At 34.9% G+C, this 25,668-nt stretch overlaps 1 protein-coding gene across 1 annotated transcript in view; it reads right to left on the bottom strand.

Moving 5' to 3' along the window:
• Nucleotides 1-25,668, bottom strand: part of LARP1B (La ribonucleoprotein 1B) — a 79,108-nt gene that overhangs the window by 41,416 nt on the left and 12,024 nt on the right. The window contains exons 5-11 of the mRNA XM_087816479.1: nt 21,936-22,076; nt 16,905-17,048; nt 16,495-16,660; nt 12,778-12,922; nt 9,046-9,220; nt 3,915-4,087; nt 2,153-2,515 (exon numbers count right to left, since the gene is read on the bottom strand). Coding sequence (XP_087672605.1) covers nt 2,153-2,515; nt 3,915-4,087; nt 9,046-9,220; nt 12,778-12,922; nt 16,495-16,660; nt 16,905-17,048; nt 21,936-22,076 — 1,307 coding nt within the window. The remainder of the gene's footprint in view (nt 1-2,152; nt 2,516-3,914; nt 4,088-9,045; nt 9,221-12,777; nt 12,923-16,494; nt 16,661-16,904; nt 17,049-21,935; nt 22,077-25,668) is intronic.

Below are 25,668 nucleotides of genomic sequence, written 5' to 3'. Positions count from 1 at the left end.
ACAAAACCTTGTATGATCGGGCTCCTGTCTGTATACCCATAACTGTCCTCTTACATAATACTATAAACACACTGACTTGCTTTTCAGTTCCTTAAATATACCACGTCCTTTCTCATTTCAGAACCCTGACACTTGTTCTTCCCTCTTCCTAGAATATGGTTTACCTGCTCTTCACATGGTTTATTCTTACTCATACTTCAGATCTCACTATGACTCACTTTCTCACATGCATTCCCTGACAACCAAATCCAATAGCATCCTGTTCTTTTCCTTTAGAACACTTATCATACTCTGTGATTAAGTACTTACTGTGGGTTTACTTCAATGTCTGCCCTACCAATTATTTGTAAGAACTGGACATGCAGAGACTCTATTATCATCTTCCCATCTCAATTCCAGGACCTAGCACAGTGTCTGGCATACAGGAGTTTAATAAACAAATTAAATGATTGATTTCTTTTCCTTTAAGGGGACCCACAGGAATTACAAATAAGAGAAACAGGTTAGATAGGAATGTACGTAGGGATCAGGCAAAAATAAGACACTTAAAAACAGACCCATAATGTTTAGAGCCATATAGCTCCAAGTTTTGAATTAACTCATTACATGGCTTTTAATTATTATTGTCTAAACTTTAAAGCAAATAATCACCTACAAATAGTCCATGTTTCACAAGGAAGGTGGTTTAAAAGTTCATTATTTGGAACCCTGAAAATATTTTCCCACAGAACCAAAATTATGTACATTGGTTAAATTCCTTTGGTTAGTTCATAATGTTAATCCATCATTCATTTATCCATTTTAACAAATATGAATTAAGCACTACTTTGTGCCAGGAACTGCTCTAGCATGGAGATACAGTAGTGTACAAAGTAAGACAAAAATTCCTATCCTCATAAGATCCTACAGCCATGTGATCAAGAGTGCAATGTACAGAATGGTAGATGGTGAAGAACAAAGCAGGGTAGAGGGATAAGGAATGGAGTGAGTGGAATTTTAACCTATTGTTGGCTGAATTTATTTCTATCCTTATCTGTTCCAAAAAGGATTTAAGTTAGATAATACTTATAGAATCTACGTATCACAAATAAAGTAACAATGATTATACAAGGGAAGGCTTTCAACCAAAAAACTTTATAAAAACAAACTTCCTTTCCCACGGCAGGACACAGAAAACTGCTCAGGCTCAAAATCACTGACATGCTACCAACTCCAAAAAGGCAGTGGCCAGAGAAGAGGGTGAAAACACTGCTGGAAATTCTAGGAAGGAAAGAAATGAAGAAAAGGAAAGCACACTTCTTGTTGGTGATATGGACCTCCATGGACAGCCAGTCCCCTCTATTCAACCACTAGGTGGCCAGCTTTTCTCTTTCCTATTTGGCACATTATAGTTATGTAATTTTCCCCTCATTATATTATCTGCTAACTAAATACTTAACTTTTGGGGGGTTTCTGACCAATTTAATGGCAGAAAAGACCTCCTTTAATCCCTACCTGTATTATTAAAATTTGTAACAAAATAATGCAGATGGCCAGTTGACTACTCTGGCATTCTCATATTTTACCTTTTAACTGAGATAGGTGTTAGGATATTGGGTGAAAAGCAAGAAGATAAAAAATATAAAGTAAAACGAACAAGGTTTCAAATAGCACCCATAGCACCATAGTAATGATTGGACAAGGTGAGACAATCAGCCGGTTTAATTTTCTACATTTGCCCACAACCAGTTCCACAACCACAGAACATGCACCACAGACTAAGGTGGAAGGAGGCAACAAAAGCAACCTGGCTCTGAAGCCCTACTCATATATCTGTGGTGACTAAAGCCAGGTAAGGAATGAGCATGTAAACTAAGCCTTTCCATAACTTCAGTTTTTATTCCTTCTTATGAGAAAGAGCCTGATTATTTTCACCTGAAAAAAGCAAGGATTTTTAGTCAGAGTGCTAATGTTTTCTTTGTAATTTAAGTATTTATTTTACTGTCGTTTTAATAAAATTCTCAGTTTGTGACTATCAGATATATTTCTTGAAAATTTTCAAATTAAATATAATTTATATTTAAAATATTATAAAATAAAAGTTTAGGAAAATATAAGCAACACCAAACAGTCAAGCCATAGTATCAGCAGAAAGATGGCCAGAAACAATTACCTTTATAGCTGTGTGTGTGTTTTCATCTTCTTCCATCCACAGATCCTGCTCATAATAATACAAGCCATCGTTGATAACTTTAGCAAGTTCAGATGTAATTTTTGCCTGAGATGTGTAGTTGCCTGTTCGATCTCCTCCAGGATGCTTTCTCATGTAAGGTGGTGTCTGAGTTACAATCAAAATCTTGTTTAAATCATGGTCATCAATTTCATAATCTGAATCATTATCAGACCAATCAGTAAATGTGTTTTTTTGTCCTATATTCTCCATCTCTTCATCAAATAAAAAATCAAGTTCTTCTTGCTCTTGTTCATCTGGAGGACAGAGTTGATTTGATGCCTCTTCAGGTAGAGACGCCGATTCCTAAAAGGAGAAATTGGTTCTTTTATATAACAATTTTTCTATCACTTTTAAGATGTCACATAATAATGTTACAAGTAACATCAAGCTTGTGTGCTCAGTGGCTAGTTTAGCACCCAAATTGGAAAAGAAAAACAGCCAGTATTATTCTGAACCAATAAATGTGAAGTATTTGATAAGCACTAAAGAAAAAAAAAGTTGAGTAACAGAATTGTATTAAAGACTCTGAATTAGAATGGTCTTTCTGCTATCAATTTTAAGAGGAACAATTTTTTTTTTAAATGTGGCGAGTTTAAATATGGAGGGAAAATACAGCTCTTAGAATGAAATATGGTACAAATTTTTTCAGTGAGTCCAGGAGACTACTCTCCCTCTCTAGTTATCCAGGTTTGCCATGACAAATACAAAAATTAACTAGAAAAGTCTTCAGAAAATCTTCTTTGGAAGAGTTTTGTTAGGTTTTTTAAATGCCCCCAAGGAAAAATAAACTCTTAACCTTTCTCTATGCTACATTTAACACTGCTAATTAAAATTATCTTTGATCAAGATTTATCAAACTTAGCACTACTGACATGGGCTTGATAACTCTGTGTGTGTGTGTAAAGGGGTGGCCTGTCCTGTGCACTGTAGGATGTTTAGCAGCTTCCATGACCTCCACTCATAAGATGCAGTAGCACTCTCCCAGTTGTAATCACCAAAAATGTCTCCAGGTAACTGCCAAATGCCCCCTGGTGACACTCCCAGGTCCATCAGAGGAGAACCACTAATTCCTGCATTCTTCCTCTCTTCATGCTTTGACCTTAGGGATAAAGAGCCCTGTTCATAATAACCTGCAATATGATAGTGTTCATCACCATTTCTACATCTTCATTTGTGTTTGTGCTTTACAGCAGAGAAATTTTTGTCACCTTTAAGAGTTCATGCATCCAAAAATACAGCAGTTCTACCACAGGGCTGTATCCTATTGTTTCCTAACCACACCCATCTCACACCCACCAAGAAATGAACTTTATTTCCCTCTCCTATTGTACATCACCAAAACATATATAAAACCTGGTATTTATCCTTCACAGAGTTATTTGTATAGGAACTTTACAAATATTTAATGTTACAAATAACAAGGTCATAAATTCAAAATTTAGGTAGTTGCTTTTTAAAAAACTGAATTATTCAAATTTAAATTAGTAACAAGTAAAAAAGCCAAATTTTATCCAGAAAAGATAAATTTAAAAACTTGACACCACACAACTTATTTTCAGCTATTGAGTAACCCACAAGTTTTTACTAAAGGCCAATCGTTCCAATTTTTACAATTTCTAAAAACTTTTCCTAATTTTATATACATACCCGACAAACACTCCACTAGAATTTATCACACTTCACTTAGTTTATAATAACTTACCTTCAATTTCACTGGTGATGAACAATGTCTCTTTTTTACTTCTATCCAAGGTTCTGAGTCCAAGTCAGGCAAACTGGTAGATAAAACTCTAGTCATTGCTTGAAGATTACTTGTTTCATTACTTTTCTTTGGGTTCAGTGGACTTCCAATTCTTGGAGAATTGGGGGCAGACTCTAAAATTTTAAGTTAGTTCTATAGTTAAAATAATAGCTTTATTATTTATAAAACATTTCATTTTTGTTCCTTGGGCTTGATTTTTTTCACATATCATGATAAATCAACCTCAATTATAACCTTTCCAATGATTTTCAAATCTGAAGACCTTATAAGATGGATTCAAGTGAAACCAATGAATCATTAATGCAATGTCACCAGCCCTTACAAAGACCACATTCATTCAAACTTCTCAAGAATATCAACAAGTCACCAATATGACACTATATCAATTTGTGAGTCAATTCTCTGAAATCTGATATATTAAAATCTATGAATTATAATGAAATTATGGAATCTTGAAGCTATTAAGCCAGTTAGACTAAATACCTATTTTATTGTAGGCAAAAATCTGTCCACTGCTCTATTTTGAGACAGCCATTACTCCTATACTTTTCACATTTCCTTTGCTTGACAAGGTTTACCTAAATGCAGTGTGCCCACTTAGCTCATACTGAATAAAGAGTAGAATGTCATATCATTAAAGTGCACTGCCCTGGAGAGCACCCTTCTATTTACTAGATGGGATGCTGCCCCATTCATGAATTGCTGAATAAAGCCAATTAGAGCTTTAAAATAAAAAATACATATAAAAGGTGCACTGCTCTGCACCTTTTAAAGCACTTTGAAACCCTGTTGGAATTAAAACTGTCTTTCTCCACACTATCTTTTCTTTAATCAAAGTACACTCATAAGGCCCTGGCTGGTGTTACTCAGTGGTTAGAGCATCAGCCCTAGGACTGAAGGGTCGTGTGTTCAATTGCTGGTCAAGAGCAAGAACCTGGGTTGCAGATTCCACCCTGCCTCAGTTAAGGCAGGTGTGGGAGGCAACCAATTGATGTGTGTCTCTCATATTGACATCTCTCTTCCCCATTTCTCTCCCCCTTCCTCCCTTCCTCCCTCCCACTCTCTCTAAAAATCAATGGAAAAAAATATACTCTTGATTGAGGATTAACCAAAAAAAAAGTACCCTCATAAGTAAAATCCAAGCTGAGTCGTTTATAAACTTATTTTGCAAAAGTCAAAGACTATTTAAGTTATAATGCAATATGGACTTGCTTTGGATAAAAAGTGTTTTAAAAACAAATTTATATGGTAGAATTAGAAACGTTATTTATTCCTCAAAGCCAATTCCTTAGAAATTTTTGCAAAGTCGAATAGTTTCATATTTTTAAAAGGCTCTAAACTGCACTAATAGTAGCCACTAGCAACATGGAGCCACTCAGTCCTTGAAATGAGACTAGCCCTAAAATGTGCTCATGATAAATGTAAAATACACACCAGGTTTCAAAGACATGGTACAAAAAAAAGATCCATAATTTTTATACTAATGTTATAGTAATATTTAGATATATTAAAATGTTTCATTTTAGAGGATGTTTATGTGAAACAAGAAAGGGCTGGGGAAATAAGCCTAGGCTGGTCTCCTTTGGCTAAGAAGTCAGAGAAAAGGGGGCCACTGGGACATATGTTTAAAATATTAAGTTCATTTATTTTGTAGCTTTTAAGGCTATTAAATTAGGCTGTGTGGCAAACATTTTATTTTATTGAATATTGATGCTCTACAATGTCCTTAATTAATGGTGTGTCATTACTTGATCCACAAAAGAAGAACTAGAAAAACACTAGTTTTGGGGCTGTATTATTCAAACTATAGAGAGCCCTATTCCTAATACTATGAATCATCCACACTCATGCAGTGAATAAAGCTTTAAAAGTAGACTCAGAACCACCAGCCTAGAAAGTGTATGAAAATTAAGTAAATTACCATTATGCATAGTGCATGCATAATTAGAATAGCAGCTGACCAGTGCTGGGGAAATCAGTTGCTACTATTTTTAACATAGATATTTAATCTTTTAACAACTACTTAAGTTTATTACATAATCATCTCTAAATGTTCCTTAAGCCAGAAGGTTTCTACCACAAGTCAAGTGTTCTTACTATATTCATAGCACATGTGCTTATAAACTACATTGAAATACCAAAGATATTGGGCAAGACAAGAAAAATTTAGTTTTTAAAAGGTGTTAAATTAAGCTATATATATGCTTTGTGTGATTTTGTTTTCTTTTACAATGAAAAGATTTCAAACTATTCGTGTGTAAATCTTAAGGGTAATAGTAAAACTCTAATCTTCTAAAACCAAATGAATTTGAATATGACTTGGGTTAATCGACATTAAATTTATAGACAAAATATTAGACACATACTTTGACATTTATGGCTTCTAGTTTGTGAGAACAACAGAAAAAAAATTATTGTCACTGTTTTCATTATCTGAAAATTGTCCAAATGACTCTCCAGAGATAAATCACCCAATACAGGGTGAGGCAAAAGTAGATTTACCGTTCTGAATACATGAAAGTTTATCCTTCTATCATTTATTACATTATTGTATTAGTTTCCATAGGAACTGTAAACCTACTTTTGCCCCACAGTACACATTCCATGATATTGACCCTTCATGACTTTTTTATCCGCCCTGAATCACAGTTCTGGGTAATTACATAGATTGCTTTAAAAGGATTACATGCTTTACGTGTGCCACATTCACAAATACTTCTGTAGATTAACTTTTCAAAGAAAATTCCACAGCTTAATAATCATTAGGGAAAATCCTATACATTTTTAAATGCCAAATAGAAACAAAAAAACAAACAAACAAGAGTGTCAGGTACCTGACCTCTCAATTTTGGTGAATGAAATTCTTTTACTATTGATAGTACAATACTATATCCATAGAACTGCAAAACCTAAATTTCAGGACACCTTACCATTCCCATAATCAACCTTTTCTGGTGCATTAAGGTCCTCTGTTCAGCACAAAGGTCAATCCATGTTAGACAATTCAAGTCCATAGAGAAGAAAAATAGAAATTTTAATTTTGATAAAAAGGACCAAAATTTATAAATATTTTACCACACAAGTCCCTTAGAAAATATACCATCAAAGGTTATGTTTTTGAAATGCAAGGTCTTCTCACTTGAGTAAAAAGGATATAGATAAAAGTTTCACTACTTTTCTCTACATACGAGTACAAATAATCTAAATTTTCTATCCCTTATTTCCATTTCAAATATGTGGTGACAGTACAATCTACTGAATTTAGGAACCTAAGGCTTTCTTATCAGAGGAGAATTGTTAAGGTCAGAAATTTGGGTATTCACAGGAAAAGGCTGAATTTACTAATTATTCCTATGATGTAATGTGAGTAAGCATAATCCAAGGACATTCCATCTTTCTATAATGCCTTCATTATCCATCTGGTTTCTGATGTATAATCTAAAGAACCTAATATTTTTTAACATTTTAAATATACTTTGAATTGTTTCAGGCGATATGTATGTGTGTGTAAATGAGTATATTAAAAAAAGACAAAAATTTACAAGACATTGTGATTTTATTCCTGTAATTTTATTAATAATGAATAAACGGCTAATGAACAGGCATCACCAACTTGACTGACTTATCTTAGCTACTCTGTGGAAGAAGTGTTTTCTATTTTAACTAACTCAACTAATGCCTGTTCATAAGCAGGTTAAAAATATCATCTTGGACCCCACATTTACACAATAAATTAATCTAACTTATACAGACATCATATCTTTATTAAAAAAACCTAAAAAATGTCACTATTCTTCAAATTTTAAAACATTTGCCCAAGTTGCTTTCTAGGTTCAGAGGCACAGAGGGCTGACAATCAAAGAAACAATAAATAAAAATATTTGTGAGACTATCCATCAGTGCTTTTCTGATGGCAGGTGCCTCATACTAGTGTATCAAAAATAAATCTTAAAGAGTGAAAAAAATACTTTCATTTCTTAAATTTCTTTTCGCTTAGTGTCCACATTAATAAATCTTAAAGTCCATGTGAAATATTATGACAACATGTGAATTATACAATGTACACTATACTGAAGGTCAATTAAATAGCAAAGGACCTAACAATCTGGGAAATGCCACTCAAGCCTATTTCTACTTTATTGATCTGGACACAAGTACATAAGTCTAAAAGGAAAAGACAGAATCTTGTAATATTTCCAGAATGAAAATTAACTTTCCCACCGTGAATAAAAAGTAGTACATGCAGCCCAGGCTAATTACACACAAATGGGCAGCTCCTATAAAAACAACAGCAGTCCTCTGGTCTCTCTCATCACCATCATCACATAGGTGTTTATCTCCACTGTAGTGTTGGCCCAACCTCCTCCACAAGGAGTTGGGAGTAGACATTCTTGCACAGAAGTAACTCTGGTCGATTTCATTTCTGCAGCACGATTTGTTCCAATATTTATAATGATATTTCAGTGAGTCACCTATTCCTCTGCATATTCCGATCAAATGACATCCAAGAGCATCAGTAGATCATCACCCTGACTGAAAAAAGTTTAAGCACACATATTTTTTCCCAAGAGGGAATGTCTTAAAAATGATCCAGGAAAAAAATCTTAACATTAAAGCAGTTTTTGGAAATTCTAAATACCACCAATTCTTTAATCAATAATTGTAATAACTTTGTAAGAGAACCCCAATTATGCATTAGAATATAGGTAGGTTATCTCATCTTTTCAAGACATAGCTGAAGCCCATTGGTAAGAAAATTAAAGAAAGTCCACCCCACTCTGAGGTATAAGACTTTTAGATTATTCCAATCCTACTGAACTATTCCAAGATTACATGAGGAAAACTAGCACAATATATCTATAATCATGTAGTAAAATTAAGAGAAGACAGGTACAAACTCAGACCTTTACTCATAATTCTTAAATCCCAATTTAATTTATAGTTCTGTGTGGGAGACAATTATGAACAGAATTTAGAGCATCAACAGTCATTTCGTTATCTTTAAAAAGATAGGTAACCTGCATCAAAAAGCCCACTGTTATACTGTTTGCTCTAGAAAAAAAGCTGTTACCTGTATGTGAATAAAAGGCTTGGCCTGGTACAAACTCTGGGCAGTCAATCAGTTGAGAGAAGTCTGTTTGTGGCACCCTACGTGGAGGAGGGCCCGGAATTGGCCATTTTTCTGGTTCTATCTTTTTTCTCATTTTCTCGTCCACAATTTCCACTTCTGTGCTATCTTTCAGTGCCTATAAATAGGAATTTTGAGCTATTAAATAACTTTCATTCAAAAATTTAAATTGCACATTATTTTCAATAACCTAATAATTCTATAAGTTACTCCTATATTTCATAGGTGAGAACACTAAAGCTCAAAGAAATAAAGTACAGCAGTTCCCCCTCTATCTGTGGCTTCGCTTTCTGTAGTTTTAGTTACCCATGGTCAATTGTGGTCCAAAAATATTAAAGGAAAAATTCAAGAAATAAACAATTCATAAATTTTAAATTACACACATTGTTCTGAGTAGCTTGATGAAATCTCACACTAGATGTGAATTGTCCGTTTGTCCAGCATATGCACACAGACTATTAATCAGTCAGCAGCCATCTGCATTATCAGGTCAACTGTTAACAGTATCACAGTGCTTGTTGCAAAAGTCACCCTTTTTCCTTAATAATGGCCCCAAAGTACAAGAGCAGTGATGCTGGCAATTCAAATATGCCAAAGAAAAACCATAAAGTGTTTCCTTTAAGTGAAAAGGTATGTATGTATACGAAAAAACTTAGTACATGCAATATACATATGGCTTGGTACTATCCATAGCTTCGGGCATCCACTGGGGTCTTGGACAGTATCTCCAGAAAAGAGGGGACTACGGTAACTTGGTATCCCCAGAAAAGGGGGGACTATGGTAACTTGATAAAGAGCACATATTTAGTATCAGATTTAGTATGACTTAGGACTCAAATCATTTATCTGTCCACCAGGAGAAGTCTTAGCCACTAGACTATGGGGTTTCTCAAAAATAAATGTGCTTAACTTTAAGGCTAAAATAAAACTAGAACAAAATTTCTTTAAAATAAAAATTAAAGCCTTACTGATCTGAATTTTAACTAAAATTCAAGGGTACTCACCATTTAGAAATACAAATATGATATAAAAACTCAACATACACACGTGTTTACTTTATTAAGTTAAAGCTTGTTATATTTTAGTTGAAGAACACGTATGTATTACTTTTAAGAATCTTATATTTTGCCCAGCCAGCATGGCTCAGTGGTTGAGCACTGACCTATGATCCAGGAGATCTCAGTTCAATTCCCAGTGAGGGCACATGCCTAGGTTTTAGGCTAGATCCCCAGTGGGCGGCATGTGGGAGGCAGCCGATCAAAGACTCTCATCATCATTGATTTTTCTATCTCTCCCTCTCCCTTCCTCTCTCTCTGAAATCAATAAAAACATTTTTAAAAAATCGTATTTGTATACCCTTAATAATAGTACAGTATTTACTTCTCAAATTATATTTTCCACAACTGGACATAACTTTAAAAATAATATTAAACATTATTTAAAACAAACTTTTGATGGGAATCAGAATACTCACGGAAAGAGGAGCCTAAAAATACAAAAGGAACTAAGGAAGAATTCTACAGTAAAGGGTTTGAATTACTTGTTTTTCTAACATACACTTTACTAGTTTTGCCCACTGAACACTCTCTCTAAGCAATAACATCCCAGCAGCAAACCAGTATAACCCAATATCCAGATCTTGCAAAGACATGGATGAATTTCAAAAACTACAAATAAAAGAGCCAGCAAGATAGAAGAACTCCATTTACACAAGAACAGGCAAAGGCAATCTAATCTATGCTAACCAACCAATGAATGTAAAAATAAGTAGAACAACAAATCTCTCAAACTTAAAAACAAGTTATACAGAAAAAAACACTCATTATACTATGAAGATAATTTTGCTCCAAAACTAAACATTATAGGGAAAAACAAAATTTTCTTCAAATTAGAGTATACAGAAACTTTATTTGAATAGTATCTATAAACAAATGCATTAACAACACTCCATCAAGTAATTTTTTTTAATAAAAGAACTCATTAATTACGTATCAACAAATAGTCACTAGTTTAGTGTTTTGAAAACCTGTACTTAAGCATGCAGCATGTGTGTTCAAAAAAATTTGCTATAGAAGTCTTAAGAAAAGATGAACCCTGTCCGGTGTGGCTCAGTTGGTTGAGCGTCGACCCAAAAGCTCACCATTTTGATGCCTGGTCAGGGCTAAGGTTGTAGGAGGGATTCTCAGTGGGGAATCAATGTCTCTCCCCCTCCCTCCTTCATCCTTAAAATCAATAAAAACATATTTTCTAAAGAGGAGACCAAGAACATTTTTTAAAAGTGAAAATGAAAATGAAAAGAGTCAAACACTGGGAAAAATTATTTGGAAAATACACATAAAAGATTTGTAGGCAGAATAAAGAACTCTTTACAATTTTATTATTTAAACACACACACAAAACACACACACAAACACTCCAATAAAAGTAGGCAAAAGATTTGAACAGACATTCCAATAAATTATGTACATCAATGGCAAATGAACACATGAAAAGATGTTCAACATCATTAGCCACTAGGGAAATGCAAATTTAAACAATGAGAAATCACTACAGATTTATTTTTAAAAACTGACAATACCTCATCATGGAGCAAATGAAACCCTCATACAAAACGGGCATGCAAAATGTTCAAACCCACTTTGGACAATAGGTCGGCAATTCATCTTTCTTCCCCCAATTTTTTTATTTGGTGGGGGGGAGATGGGGAGGAAGGGAGGAAGGGAGGAAGAGCGAGGGAGAGAGAAACACTTGATTTGTTGTTCCACTTACTTATGCATTTATTGGTTGCTTCTTGTATGAGCCCTGATGGGAGATCTAACCCACAATCTTGGTATATCGGGATGATGCTCTAATCAACTGAGCTACCCAGCCAGGGAAGGTTGGCAATTTCTTATAGTACAGATATACTTACCATACATTCAAGCAATCACAATCATCAATATTTACCCATTAGAAATGAAAACATATATGTCCACATCATCTCTAAAAACTGGAAACAAACTACTGATACATGCAACAACATGAATCAACCTTAGCACTAAACTAAGTGAAAGAAATAAACAAAAGGCTACAAAATAAATTATTTATATGATATTCTGGAAAAGGCAAAAGTCGAGTGACAAAAATCAGGTCACTAGTTCCCAGGTGCTAGACATAGGGAAAGGGACTGGCTACAAAGGGGCACAAGGGTATAAGTCTGTGAAAGCTCATAGAACTATACAGGAAAAAGGGCAAAATAAAAAATGCTGAATGCATTTCTAGAACAGGACAGAGATTTAATAAGAGCATAAAGAATACAAGTAGAAAGACTTTGTAAATTAGCCTGTTTCATGTTAAAAATTCTCAAAAATTTGAAAAATGAGAACACATGCTTTTATACAAGTGGGAGACTAAAGGACCAAGAACAGCCAAGAATATTCAGGTTTGAAGGATAAGTTTTAAAATAGGTGGAAACATCATTAATAATTATTTAAGGGGTTTCCAAGGTTAGAAATTTATTTGAGCTTTGTAAAATGGGAAAAAGCCATGAGATACAGTCTAAGCCTTAGGCAATGACAGTTTTAAATGATTTTCCTTAAAAATTTCAAAAGTATTTATTTTTTAGAACAGTTTTAGGTTCACAGCATAAACAAAAAGTGCAGACCGCTTTATCTTGTTTTGCAAATGTATAATTACCTCTAAAATGAGATTAAGGTTTGTAGTGAGAGCCTGAACACGGTGGAAACCAGCAATCAGGGAAATAGGCAAGAAACCTTGTTCATCCATCTTTCTCCTAAGAAAGAAATCCCGTTCCAAATTTTCTATACTGAAGTAATATTCACTAAAAAAATAACAAAATATAAATTTCATTTATTCAAAAGGAAATAAAAATATCTATTGCTTATAACATCAGCCTCAAATAACCTATTTTAATAACAACATTATATAGATTTAATATAACACAGGAAAAATATAAGAAATGACAGCACTTATACATGGAATCTAAAGAACACTATAAATGAACAAAAACAAAAACGGACTCAGATACAGAGAACAGACTGGTGGTTGCCAGAGGGGAGGGTGGTTGAAGAAGTGGGTAAAAGAGGTAAAGAGATTGAGGAGCACAGATTGGTAGTTACAAAACTCGAAGTCATGGGGATGTAAAGTATAGCATAGGGAATATAGTCAATAATATTGTAATAATTGGACATGGTGCCAGGTGGACACTGGAAATATCAGGGGAACACTGTAAAGTATGTGATTAGCTAACCACTATAATGTACACCTGAAATTAATACAAAGTAATATTGCATGTAAATTGTAATTGGGGGAAAAAATAGCAAAATCCTACCGAGTTAATAATCCAAAATATATATGAGTAGAAAGAAATTTAGAATACTGATTATCTCCCAAAAAACTAGTAACTTCCATACAAATCACCTTTACCTAAGAATTAACCAACACATTAAAAGTTCAATAATTGATTTTTTTTGGTAATGTTTTTATTGCTTTCAGAGAAAGGAAGGGAGAGATAGAAACATCAATGATGAGAAAGAATCATTGATTGGCTGCCTCCTGCAGCCCCACACTGGGATTAAGCCCATAACCCCAGCATGTGCCAGAACCGGGAATCGAACTGTGAACTCCTAGTTCACAGGTCGAGGCTCAACCACTGAGCCATGACAGTTGGGCCCAAGTTGTTTCTTTATACTCTTGTATTTATCCTACTATCAGAGTGCAAAGCTCCCTTAGGTCAGTGAAATACTACTGACGTTTCAGCAACATTAGTAAGTCATTTACTCCTCAACACTGAAGAAAAAAATCTAAGTCTTAAAAAAATTAAACATTCTGAATTTGTTATACTTCAAAATCCCTTTCACAGTGCCTGGCATGTGGTGAGCACAAAATACATATGCTTAAACTCCAAATTTTCAATCATTAAGACATTTTATTTACTCACAAGTTACAACTGATCTTTAAACAAAAAACTCCTCTGAATCATTAATAAGATGCCTTTTAATCTAGTACTTTGAAAAAAACATGGTATATAAATAAATTAATAAATCACCCTATTATCTATAGAATGTATTTTTTTGAAACTTCTCATAAACATACTTATATCTAAATCTGAATGCCAAGGACTGTCAATGCCAGAAATAATCAAGTCTTACATTTTTAATATTCTGACATCAAAAATAAAAACTAATATTTTCAGTAATAATTATTTTAAAAATTAAACCATCCATAATCAACTAAGACTCATACTTCAAAATTCATTTAGCATAATTTTCCACAAGTAGTAGTTTTTCAGTAACTTCTTAAAGAGAAAAATGTAAACCCTAATCAATGAGTCTACTCTATGAGAAATATCAAAGACACAAAGTCAAAAGCAGGACTCCTCAAATTCAGATGTCCACTAATCAAACGACGATAACAGTAAAGAGCCATTCTAAATCTAGTGCTCTAACGTCTGCCAAAAACCCTACTGCTAAAACAGTAACAAAAAAAAACAGTCATGCCCAGTGCTGTGTCTGACATTTTGTTCAGTGTCCTAGGGAATATTACCATGTCCTACAGTAAGAAGTGGGTTCTACACTGCATGACCAGTAATTAGTCAACATTGAAGTAGCTTTGTTCCTCCCTCACTCATATGAGCACATGAGGCTGATTATTCTGACATGCAGTTGCATGTCCACTGCCAGGTATCAGAAGGGACCTGGGAGCAAGAGTTACAAAAAGATAGAAATAGTGGTTTGAAGTTGATAACCCCATGCCAGGCACTTTCTGCCTATAAAAAGGTCCTTTTTCTTCAGTGTTTGCAGCAACTGTAACAAAGCAAGAACAAAATAAACAAGATGCTTCATATTGTAAGCCAATCAAATCCACAGGGAGATGTCTGGATGATGACACTGATAAATTATTTTCTAGTGACAAAGTAGGGCACATTTCCTTTCTTAAATAAAGATAGTGTTTTTAAAATGCTTATGCACTTTCAAAAATAGCTTTTTGCATTCACCCTGTAAGGATACAAAAATTAAAATTTCAGCAAATCAGCCCTGGCCAATGTTGCTCAGTGGTTAGAGCATCAGCCAGTGCAGGGAAAGGCCACAGGTTTCATTCCCTGGCAAGGGCATGTACCTGGGTTGCAGGTTCAATCCCCAGCCCTGGGTTGAGGGCTCAAGCAGGAGGCACCAATTGATGTGTCTCTCTCACATCGATGTTTCTCTCCCCCCCACCACACACACACCTCCTTCCCTCCCTCCTACTCTAAAAATCAATTAGAATAAATATCCTCTGGTAAGGATTAACAAAAAAAATTTTCCCCCCAGCAAATCAGTTATGCAAATCACTTGGGGACATTTTTGACCATTATATAAACATTATATAAATATGCGAAACATCCTATACTATACTAATATGCAGGGGGGTTATTTTCTCTTAAAGACAACGGAACTAATATCCTCCTAACCAACTTCAATATTCAGAAAGCTATTATGATAACTAGATAGAGTAAGGGAGTCTGAAAAAAAAGATAATCTATCACTATTTTTTTGCCGTTCATATTCATTTGCAAAATTTGCAAATAAGCCCAATTTACTTGTTCAATTTTGATACAGTTCTGATAGTTTTCTACTTAATTACTGATAATTATGCCATGACATTAGAATACCTTTTAAGCAAAGAAATACCTAAACAGTAGACAAAGCAGTAGTCACATAAATAACATGAACCAAATATACATTTAAAAAAAATTTTCACTAATTTTAATCCTCACCCGAGGATATTTTTCCTTTGCTTTTCAAAAAGAGAGCGGGAAGGGGGTGGGGGGGAAGGGAGGGAAGAGAGAGAGAAACATAGATGTGAGAGACACATCAATTGGTTGCTTCCTGCATGTGCCCATACCAGGGTGGGGATCGAGCCTGCAACCAAGGAATGTGCCTTTGGCCAGAATCAAACCCAGGACCCTTCAGTCCTCGGCCTGACACTCTAACCATGAGGTCAAACCAGGTAGGGCCAAAGACTACTTATTTTACCAACATTTCCTTAAAAAAAAAACAATACAGCCCTGGCTGGCATGGTTCAGTTGGTTGGGCAGAGTCCTGTGCACTAAAAGGTTGATGGTTCACTTCCTGGTCAGGGCACATGCCCAGGTTTTGGGCTGGATCCCCAGGAAGGGGTGTTAAGGAGGCAGCCAATAGAATGGATGTTTCTCTCTCTCCCTTTCCCTTCTTCTCTAAAATTAATAAAAACATACTTTTTTTAAAAAAACAATACAAAATGCTATGAAAATCCAGCAATTTTACTAATAAACAACTTATAAAATGTGTTAGAACAGATTCACTATCAGTGATATTAAAGTTTGACACTGCAACAAATTTTATCATTCCATCCACTTACGTCTGATCAACTTACATTTGGCGCTTAATATACTCTTTAAGCAATGCTTCTTCCACAGGATATACCTGTACGCCTGTACCATCATCATAGTAATACATCATACTGGTATTAAGTTCTGTTTGAAATGGTTGATCAGTCCTTTCACCATGCTCTCGATAACCATATGAATAATCAAAATTCACTTGATGTGAATAAAGAAAAAGAAAGTGGTCACATATTTTTTTAAAAACAGAAAAAATAGTTACTATAAAGAAAAATTCAAAGCAGAGTATAGTATTTCAAGGAATAACAAATATAAAACCATCTATATCATCAGACAAATAAATCAGTAAAACATGAGATAGTGGAGAAAGCTACGACGGAGGGCTTGCACACATTCTTCAAAGTTCATTTAAATTTAAAAAAACAAAAAAGTCACGTCATACATCGAGGATTTCCTCGTCCTCGGCCTCTTCCGCGTCCTCGGCCTCGTCCTCGTCCTCTAGAGGAGCCTCGGACATTACCACCTTCACTTCTCACACTGGAAACTTCATCTTGATCATCTCTCTTTTCTCTATCACGTCTCCAACCTTTTTAAAATAAAAATATTTTTACACATTCCAATTTGCAGCTATGAATAACATGATTATCTTTATGAAAATATGGTAACTACCCACCCCTCCCCCACTTTGTAACTAGTTATTAGTAACCAGGAAATCTTTAGATAGCTAAAAACTTGAGATCCCATAGAAATTTATCAAAATGTCCCAGGTATAAAAGGGAGCCCATAAAAGTACTGACATATAAAACAGAAATTCTAGTAAGTAAAAGTAACATACTAAAAAGATAAGTTCTTTGCTAAGACTGCACTGTCAAATTACCAAGGAGTTCCAAGATGACTGAGCTTACACTATATAAAACTCCTTTAAAAAACTATTTTCATAGCCCAGCCAGGTGTGGCTCAGCGGATCCACGGAGCATCGACCTAGGATCCAGGCAATCGGGGTTCGATTCCCGGTCAGGGCACATGTCCGGGTTGTGGGCTAGATCAATGACTCTCTCATCATTGATGTTTCTATCTCTCCCTCTCCCTCTTCTTTCCTCTCTCTGAAATCAATAAAGATATACTGGGGGGAAAAATAATTTTCATAAACTGTTTAAGGAAAGGGTGTTTCTATTTAAGTAAAAGACATTTTAAAGAAAAAAGAAAAGAAAAACACAAAACATACTGGGAGAAGATATCTGCAATACAATATAAAAATTATATCCAGAATATACAGAAGTCATACAAAGCTCTTATATACAAACGCACACATGCACATACACCACAACTCACGGTAAAATAGCTAAGAGACAGGTAGGGCAACCTAGGAAATGCAAATAAGTATAGAAAATTTTATCTGCCCCATTCTGACAAACATTTTAAGGTCCTGCCAATATCAATTGTTGACCAAGATAGTAAAGACAGAATATTTATATACTGCTAGTAAGAGAAAAAATGGACACATCCACTGTCAAAAACCATTTTGGAATAATTAACAAATTTGAAGGTACATGTACTGTAAAGATTGGGGTTTTCAACCTTGGCAACATTGACATTTTGAGCCAGATAACTGTATAGTTTGGGGAGCTGTTCTGCAATACTGTAGGATTTTTAGCATCATCCATGGCCTCTATCTACTAGATACCAGTAGCACTCACTTACCTCCCAACACTCCCCCCTCCTGTTGTGAAAACCACTGTTATTTCCTTGGGAGGAAAATAAAAATCACTTCCATTGAGGATCACTGACCTAGACCCTGCAATTCCTCTTCATAATACAGTCTTTTCCAAATGTTTTTGCCTGAACCATAGTAAGCCTATTTTTTAAACCCTTACCCAAGGACATGTTTATTGATTTTAGAGAAAGAGGAAGGGAAAGTGAGAGAGAAAGGAAGTCAGAGAGAAAGAGAAACATCTACTGGTTGATTCCCCACTGGAGACTGAACCTGCAACCTATATGCCATGAAAGGGAATCAAACCCAAAACCTTTTTGGTATACCAGACAATGCTCCAAGCAACCAAGCCACCTGGCCTGGACCATAGTAAACTGTTATACTGTAGTATACAAGCAAATTTTTTTGTAATTTAAACACAACTGTCATAAAAAAATTTACTATGTGAAGTCCTAAAGGCTCTCTATTTTTTGAAACACTTGATTATGATCCAATACACCAATTTCATAATACATCTTTATAGATTGCAGTCTGAAGAAATTACCCTAGAGAACAGGTTTACTGGAAAACATGAATAAAAATGTTCATGAAAGCACTTTAATATCAAGAAATTGGCAACAATTCAAAATGTCCACCAACAAAACAGATTATATCAAATAGTGAAATACCATTTAGCGGGGGGAAATAAAAAAAATGAATGAATCATTGCGATACAGCCAACATGTATAAAATCTAAGTAAGTAAAGCCCTGGCTAGTGTGGCTCAGTTGGCTAGAGCATCGTCCCATACACCAAAAGGTTGTGGGTCTGATTCCTGGTACCCCAGGGCATGTGTAGGAAGCAACCAACTGATGCTTCACTCTCATAATCAATGTTTCTTTCTTTCTCTAAAGTTAAAAAAATTCGTGCCAAAGAATACGTAAATGCAGTCATACTGGATGTCAATTTCAAAAAAAAAAATAAAATAAAATAAAATAAAAAAACACACAAAAATTTTAAAAAATAACTGCTCATGCTTCTTGTTTTTCCTGAGAAGGGAGGTAAGGCGATGAAACTGCAGAAGGCACACAAAAGTTTAAGGTAATGCTAAAATGCATTTATAATGTTGTTCTTCATAACCTTGTATACAGAGCAGGGGAAAGTAGCTATATAGTTGTTAGTATGGAGAAATATATATAAGAATAAATAATAAACTCTGTTTCAAATACTCACAACAGTAAACCTACTTTTGCCCAACCCTGTATTTTCTAATATATCCAATATTTAAATAAAAATTTCAATTTTGAATATATTGCTTTTAGAATAAAACATTCTAAAATGGTATATTTGAAAAACAATGATACAACAATATCAGGCAAATATTTCTGTAAACAGCTTTTATTAATTTAAAGGAATATTTTGTGGAAAACTGAGTAAATATAACTACTGACTAGAGTTTAGATAAAATTAGGGAATTAGTGTTGATTTCCTTAGATGCTGTATTTTCAAGACATCAGAGCTAATGTGTCATGATATTTGCAGCAAGTTACTTTCAAATGATTCAGCAGATGGATGAATTAAATATAGCAAACTTACTAAATCTCTCTAGTGGTTAGCCAAGTATTCACAGTACAATTCTTTCTACTTTCGTGTGTTCAGATTTTTTCCTATCATAATTAGAAATTTTTAAGTGATAATATCATGTTTCTAAAATTTTCTTAGGCCTTCTCCATTCATAGGACAATGTGCCTTAAAAATGATCAGACTTAAAAGATTGTAGCAGAAAACTATAAAGCCTCATGAAATGCTCATTTAATTGCTTCTACATATTTCCTGTCTTTCGCTTTCAGAGATCTGAGCAAACTCTGTTGAAATAATATATCTGGGAAACTATTTTCAATGAAAATAATACCATTAAATGAAAAGTTGATGGGACATTTATGATGGATAGATAAGGCTAATAACACCTGAATCAAGTCTACCTTAAGAGAACTGAATATGAGATATCTAGACATATTAGTCCAACTGCTGTGATACATTAAGACAAACAAAATATGAAGTATTATTACCAAAACAAAAATAAACCTGAACCTAATCTAACCTCCAGCTCTTATTACCAGTAATATGTAGGAATGATAAAAGAACATGTTAAAGAATATCATGACCAAAGCAATTAGCAAAATCCAAAATACGTGAAATTCTGTAAGACATATGACCTAACAAATAGCAATGGGAAAAAACACTGCGTATCAGAATGTGAAATTGTACAAACCAATTTGGAAAACAATCTGCAAATTTCTCAGAAAGTTAAATATGCACTTACCATACCAAGCCAGCCCTCCTAAGTATTTAACTGAGAAACTGACACATATGCCCACACAAAGACTTGTACCTAAATGTTCATAGCAGCATTACTTATAGTATGCAAAAACTGGAAACAAGTCAAATATCCATGAATAGACAGACGAGTGGATAAAGGGGTACATATCCATTCAACAGAAAACTATTCTGCAATAAAGATACAGAAACTATTGACACATGAAACATTACCAATGAGTCTAAAAAACATGTTCAGCAAAAGGGCACACAAGAGTGCATAATATATAATATACAGTTCAATTTTTATGAAATTGTAGAAAGGGCAAGAAAGGACAGAAAGCAGATTTGTGGTTGGGGAAAGTAACAGTAACATGAGTGCGTTTTAATATATATGATTTAAAAAGGATCCAGAAACCACCCTGAATAGGCTTCTACTAGTCAAATCAGAGAAAATTTGAATATCAAATTAAATAAAAAAATAAGTCCACTCTAATAATAATCGGAAATCGTTCTTTCAAGTGGAATGCAAACAAATAAGGAAGGAATAAAGCAGTAAGAAAAAAATCAATATTTGCAACTATCATGGTAATAACTGAATCAGGCAAGACTCATCAATGAAAACTAAAGCTCACGTGAAAAGTCTTAGATTCCCACAGCAAAGTCTTGTTCCACAAATAACATTAATTACAAAGGAGAAAGAGTATCTTTACAATAAAGAAGTCTGGAGTACATCAACTTATTAAGGGCTTAAAGTTATCATCACCAACAAAATAAAACAAGATCATGTGCAGTTCCATGTGATGCTCAGAGAAAAAAAACCACTTAACTTTTGTAGTACTCCTGCCAAAAACTCATAAGCCAATCCAACTATGGGGAAACACCACAAAACCCAAAGTGAGGTATATCTGTTCTGCAGTCTTCAGAAAAAAATCAATGTCATACCCTGCCGGCATGGCTCAGTGGTAAAGCATCGACCTGCAAACCAGGAGGTCACAGTTTGATTCCCAGTCAGGGCATGTGCCTGGGTTGTGGGCTCGATCTCCAGTAGGGGGCATGGGGGGGTCAGTGGATCAATGACGCTCTCTCTCCCCCCTCTCCCTTCCTCTCTCTGAAATCAATAAAAACATTTAAATTTAAAAAATCAATGTCACAACAGACAAAAGCAAAAGAACTATTCCAGACTAATGGAGACTAAAGACAAAAGACAACTAAGAGCAATGTGTGATCCAGATTAGATCCTAGAAAAAAGAGGGGGAAACCAGTAAGGGACATTATTGGAAAAATCTGTCAGTGGACAGTCACACTGCATTACTGTTCTCACAATATATACTCTGAAGGTATTTGGGGTTAAAGAGGAACAATGTCTGCAACTTACTCTCAAAGAGCTTACACTACACATGGCCATTAAAATAATAAGCATTAAGAAAAAGTTCCTTAGTTATTCTTCTCTTAGAGTGTAACTTACTTCGTGTATCACTTCTCCTATTGTTATGTGATGATTTATTTGTTTCAGGTTGACATCTTGAGCTGTTTCGGGATCCTGGTCTTTCTTGACTATCTGGTCTTACATCATCTAAGTGGAGTGGTACCCACTTGTGCTTATTAGCTTGAAGAAAACAAAATAGAATCATTTAATGACAACGCACAATTTTAAATCAAACTTTGTAATTTTGAAAGGACTCTTGAGGTATCACCTCACACCTGTTGGAATGGCTATCATCAATAAATCCACAATCAAGTGCTGGCAAGGTTATGTAAAAAAAGGAACCCTTGTGCACTGTTGGTGGGAATGCAGATTGGTACAGCCACTGTGGAAAGCAGTATGGAGTTGCCTCAGAAAATTAAAAATGGAACAGTCTTATAACCCAGCATTTCCACTTCTGGGTATATATCCGAAGAAACTCAAAACAGTAATTTAAAAGAATATATGTACCCCTATGTTCATTGCAGCATTATTTACAATAGCCAAGATTTAGAAGTGGCCAAAGAGGCCCTCAGTAGATGAGTGGAGAAAAATGCTGTGGTACATTTACACAGTGGAATATTACTCTGTTGTAAAAAGGAAGGAAATTTTATCCTTTATGACAGCATGGATGGTCCTGGAGAACATTACGCTAAGTGAAATAAGTCAGCTAGGAGAGCAGGCAGGCAGCTCTGGTGGAGGGAATGGGTGTTTGTGGAGGAGGGGTGAAGAGATTGAGCAAAAAAGGAGGGGAAAAAGAGAGAACTCATGGACAACTGTGGTGACTGCAGTGGGGTGGGGAGGTGGGAAAGGGTATAAAGGGGATATATGGTGATGGAAAAAATAAAATAAATAAAAAATTAAAAAATGAACTCTAAATTTAAATTAAGAGACTTAATTTGTTCCTAAAGAGATTATCTGTAGAGCACCCAAAATTATTTTCTTCTTATACAGCTCCATAAAGTATTTTGTGCAAATAATATTTCTAAAAATCAAGTGAAAAATCCAGTGGTAAAGTATCACTGGAATTCTTTTGCTTTTAAGTAAAATGCTCACTCTTCTGTTTATTTCTAATGGATAAGGTATTCAAGAATAGTACATGCACACACTACTCCCATCGAACATTTGATTCTTAGGGCTTGATAATGGGGTATACCTGTTAAGACATAATGTACACAGTGGAAAGCTTGGATAGTGATTCAAAAACTTTGTTTTAAATTACTATCTAAAATATTTACTTATCCAGCATTACTACTACTAAAAGAAGTTTCTCAAAATTCAAGTATAAAATGTGTCTAATTGCATTTAATAAATCTTTTTTAAAGCTACTATACACATTTTCCTAACTTCTTAAGAGATATAAGCAACTTAACTTTTCTTGTTGACTAAAAGACAGTGTAATTGTTATAGTGTAATTCTCAAGATTACCTATTCATGGATTCCACAGTTAAGGTTACAAAATGTTCAGTCTTTTGACCAATATATTTTTTTGACTAAACAAAAGACTCATAAGCAATGGAAACACTATTAAGGTAATTAAGGGAAAGAGAATATTTAGTGTGCAACTACAATACTGACTTCCTATAAATCCTACAACATATGGACAGATGAGGAGAATATGAAATAATCTAAAAACTCTACAAATTGTATCGAGATTCTTTGGCATAAACAAGCCTTTCATTTGAAGATAAAAATGTGTGCTCTAGCCCAGCCGGTGTGGCTCAGTGGTTGAGCATCGACCTATGATCCAGGAGTTTGAGATTGACCAATTCCCAGTCAAGGCACATGCCTGGGTTGCAGGCTCCGTCCCGGGGGGAACGTGCAGAAGGCAGCTGATTAATGACTCATCACTGATACTCCTCTCTCTCCCTTCCTCTCACTGAAATCAATAAAGACATTTTGAAAAAAGAAAACAGTGCACTCTAAGGAGAATCAATTCATGGCTTGAGTATACAAATTACTCTAACGATAAACACCTGGACTTTAGCATTGCCGATAGTTTTAATTGAAGCAATTAACAAGGAAGACAAACCTTACAGCAGAATGACAGGTCTGCTATCTTATGAATTCTAGACAGGCAAAAAGACTACCTATGTGTCTAAGAAGCATGAAAAAGGTTTAAGAACTTTTTCCTAATATAACTGCATGGTTGCCCTGTTGGCATTATCTTTGAGCAATTAGCCTTGGCTCATTGTACCAAGTGAGCCTAATGTTTACCCTGAATCTGATTAGATAATCATTAAAATAATAATCAAGTAAGTGCTGAATACAGAGTAGATTGCTACTTCTATTATTAAACAAGTTGGCTGACAACTACTGCATCAAGAAATGTCCCCTCTCATGCATTATAACCTCCCTGAATTAAAATGCTTCAATGTCTTCCCATGGAACTCAAAATGCTAATTCCAAGTTTGAGCCCTGAATAACATAGACTGTGCCTACCCCTCCAATAGCATCTGCTGCCACTCTCCCCAATGTTCACCTTGCCTCAGCTACTGATCTTCTCACAGTTTAAAGAATTTTCTGCCAAAAGGCTCCTGCAGACACTTTTACATAGGTGCACATCACTGATAAATAAATGGTTTTACAAAGCAGTTAAATCATAATGTGCCCCTAGACACAGGAAAAATTCTGAGAATACGGAAAAGGATGTAAGGTTGGTATTTTTTCCTTCAAAGTGTGATTCAATGAGGGTGTGCCATGAGGCAGGAACATTTACCAAAACTGTTCTCACTTTTCTCTGAGAAAACCATTTTCTCAGAACTCCCTGAAAGACAGGAAGGAGTTGCAATGCACATTGAAAAAACAACAGCTATCACCCCCTGGCCTGTGTGGCTGGTCCTCCCATGCACCAGAGGATGGCAGGTTCCATTCCCGATCCAGGCACATACCCAGGTTTCTGGTTCGATCCCTGGGCAGGGTGTGTTCGGGAGGCAGCCAAGCATGTTTCTCTCTCTCAGTCATGTGGTTTTTCTCTCTCCCTTCTACTCTTTAAAATCAATAAGAATAAATAAATAATTAACAATAGCTTTACACAACTTTACAATCATATATCTACACTCACCTATGTAAGCCCATTTTCATTCCATTCTTACATAAAAAAAAAAGTCAAGGGGAATAGCTCAGAAATGAATGTTACAAAAGCAAATCAGTTACCACTGCAGATGCTATCCTGAAAAAAATCCAAAATACTCATTGGTGACTATCAGGCATCAACTGATTAAACACAATTCTTCATTACTACAACTGTCTTCCAGAAAATAAAACAAAAATGAGCATATAAACTAACCTCTCTTTCAATGATTACTTGACTGAGCCTCATTCCCACTGACATTTTCACCAGGGCCACATAATTTACAACAGCCAAGACATGGAAACAGTCCATTGATATATAAATGGTTAACAAAAATGTGCATACATATACAATGGATTATTCAGCCAGGAGAAAGAAGAAAATCCTGTCTTTTTCAACAACATAGAAATACTTTGAGGGCATTATGCTATGAAATAAGTGAGACAGAGAAAAACAAATACTGTATAATCTCACTTAAATGTGGAGTCTAGAAAAGCCAAACTCAAAGAAACAGAACACAGGTGAGTGATGGGAGAAATGAGTGAAGATGGTCAAAAGATACAAAATTACAACTATAAGGTAAATAAGTTCTGAGGTGCAATGTACAGCATGGCAACTATAGTTAACAATACTGTACTATATATTTGAAAACTGCTGAGAATA

Source organism: Miniopterus natalensis, chromosome 4 (genome assembly GCF_054644295.1).
Source record: "Miniopterus natalensis isolate mMinNat1 chromosome 4, mMinNat1.hap1, whole genome shotgun sequence".
Lineage (NCBI taxonomy): Eukaryota > Metazoa > Chordata > Mammalia > Chiroptera > Miniopteridae > Miniopterus > Miniopterus natalensis.
Note: the sequence above shows the minus strand (reverse complement) of the source record. Positions and strands in the feature narration are given on the sequence as shown.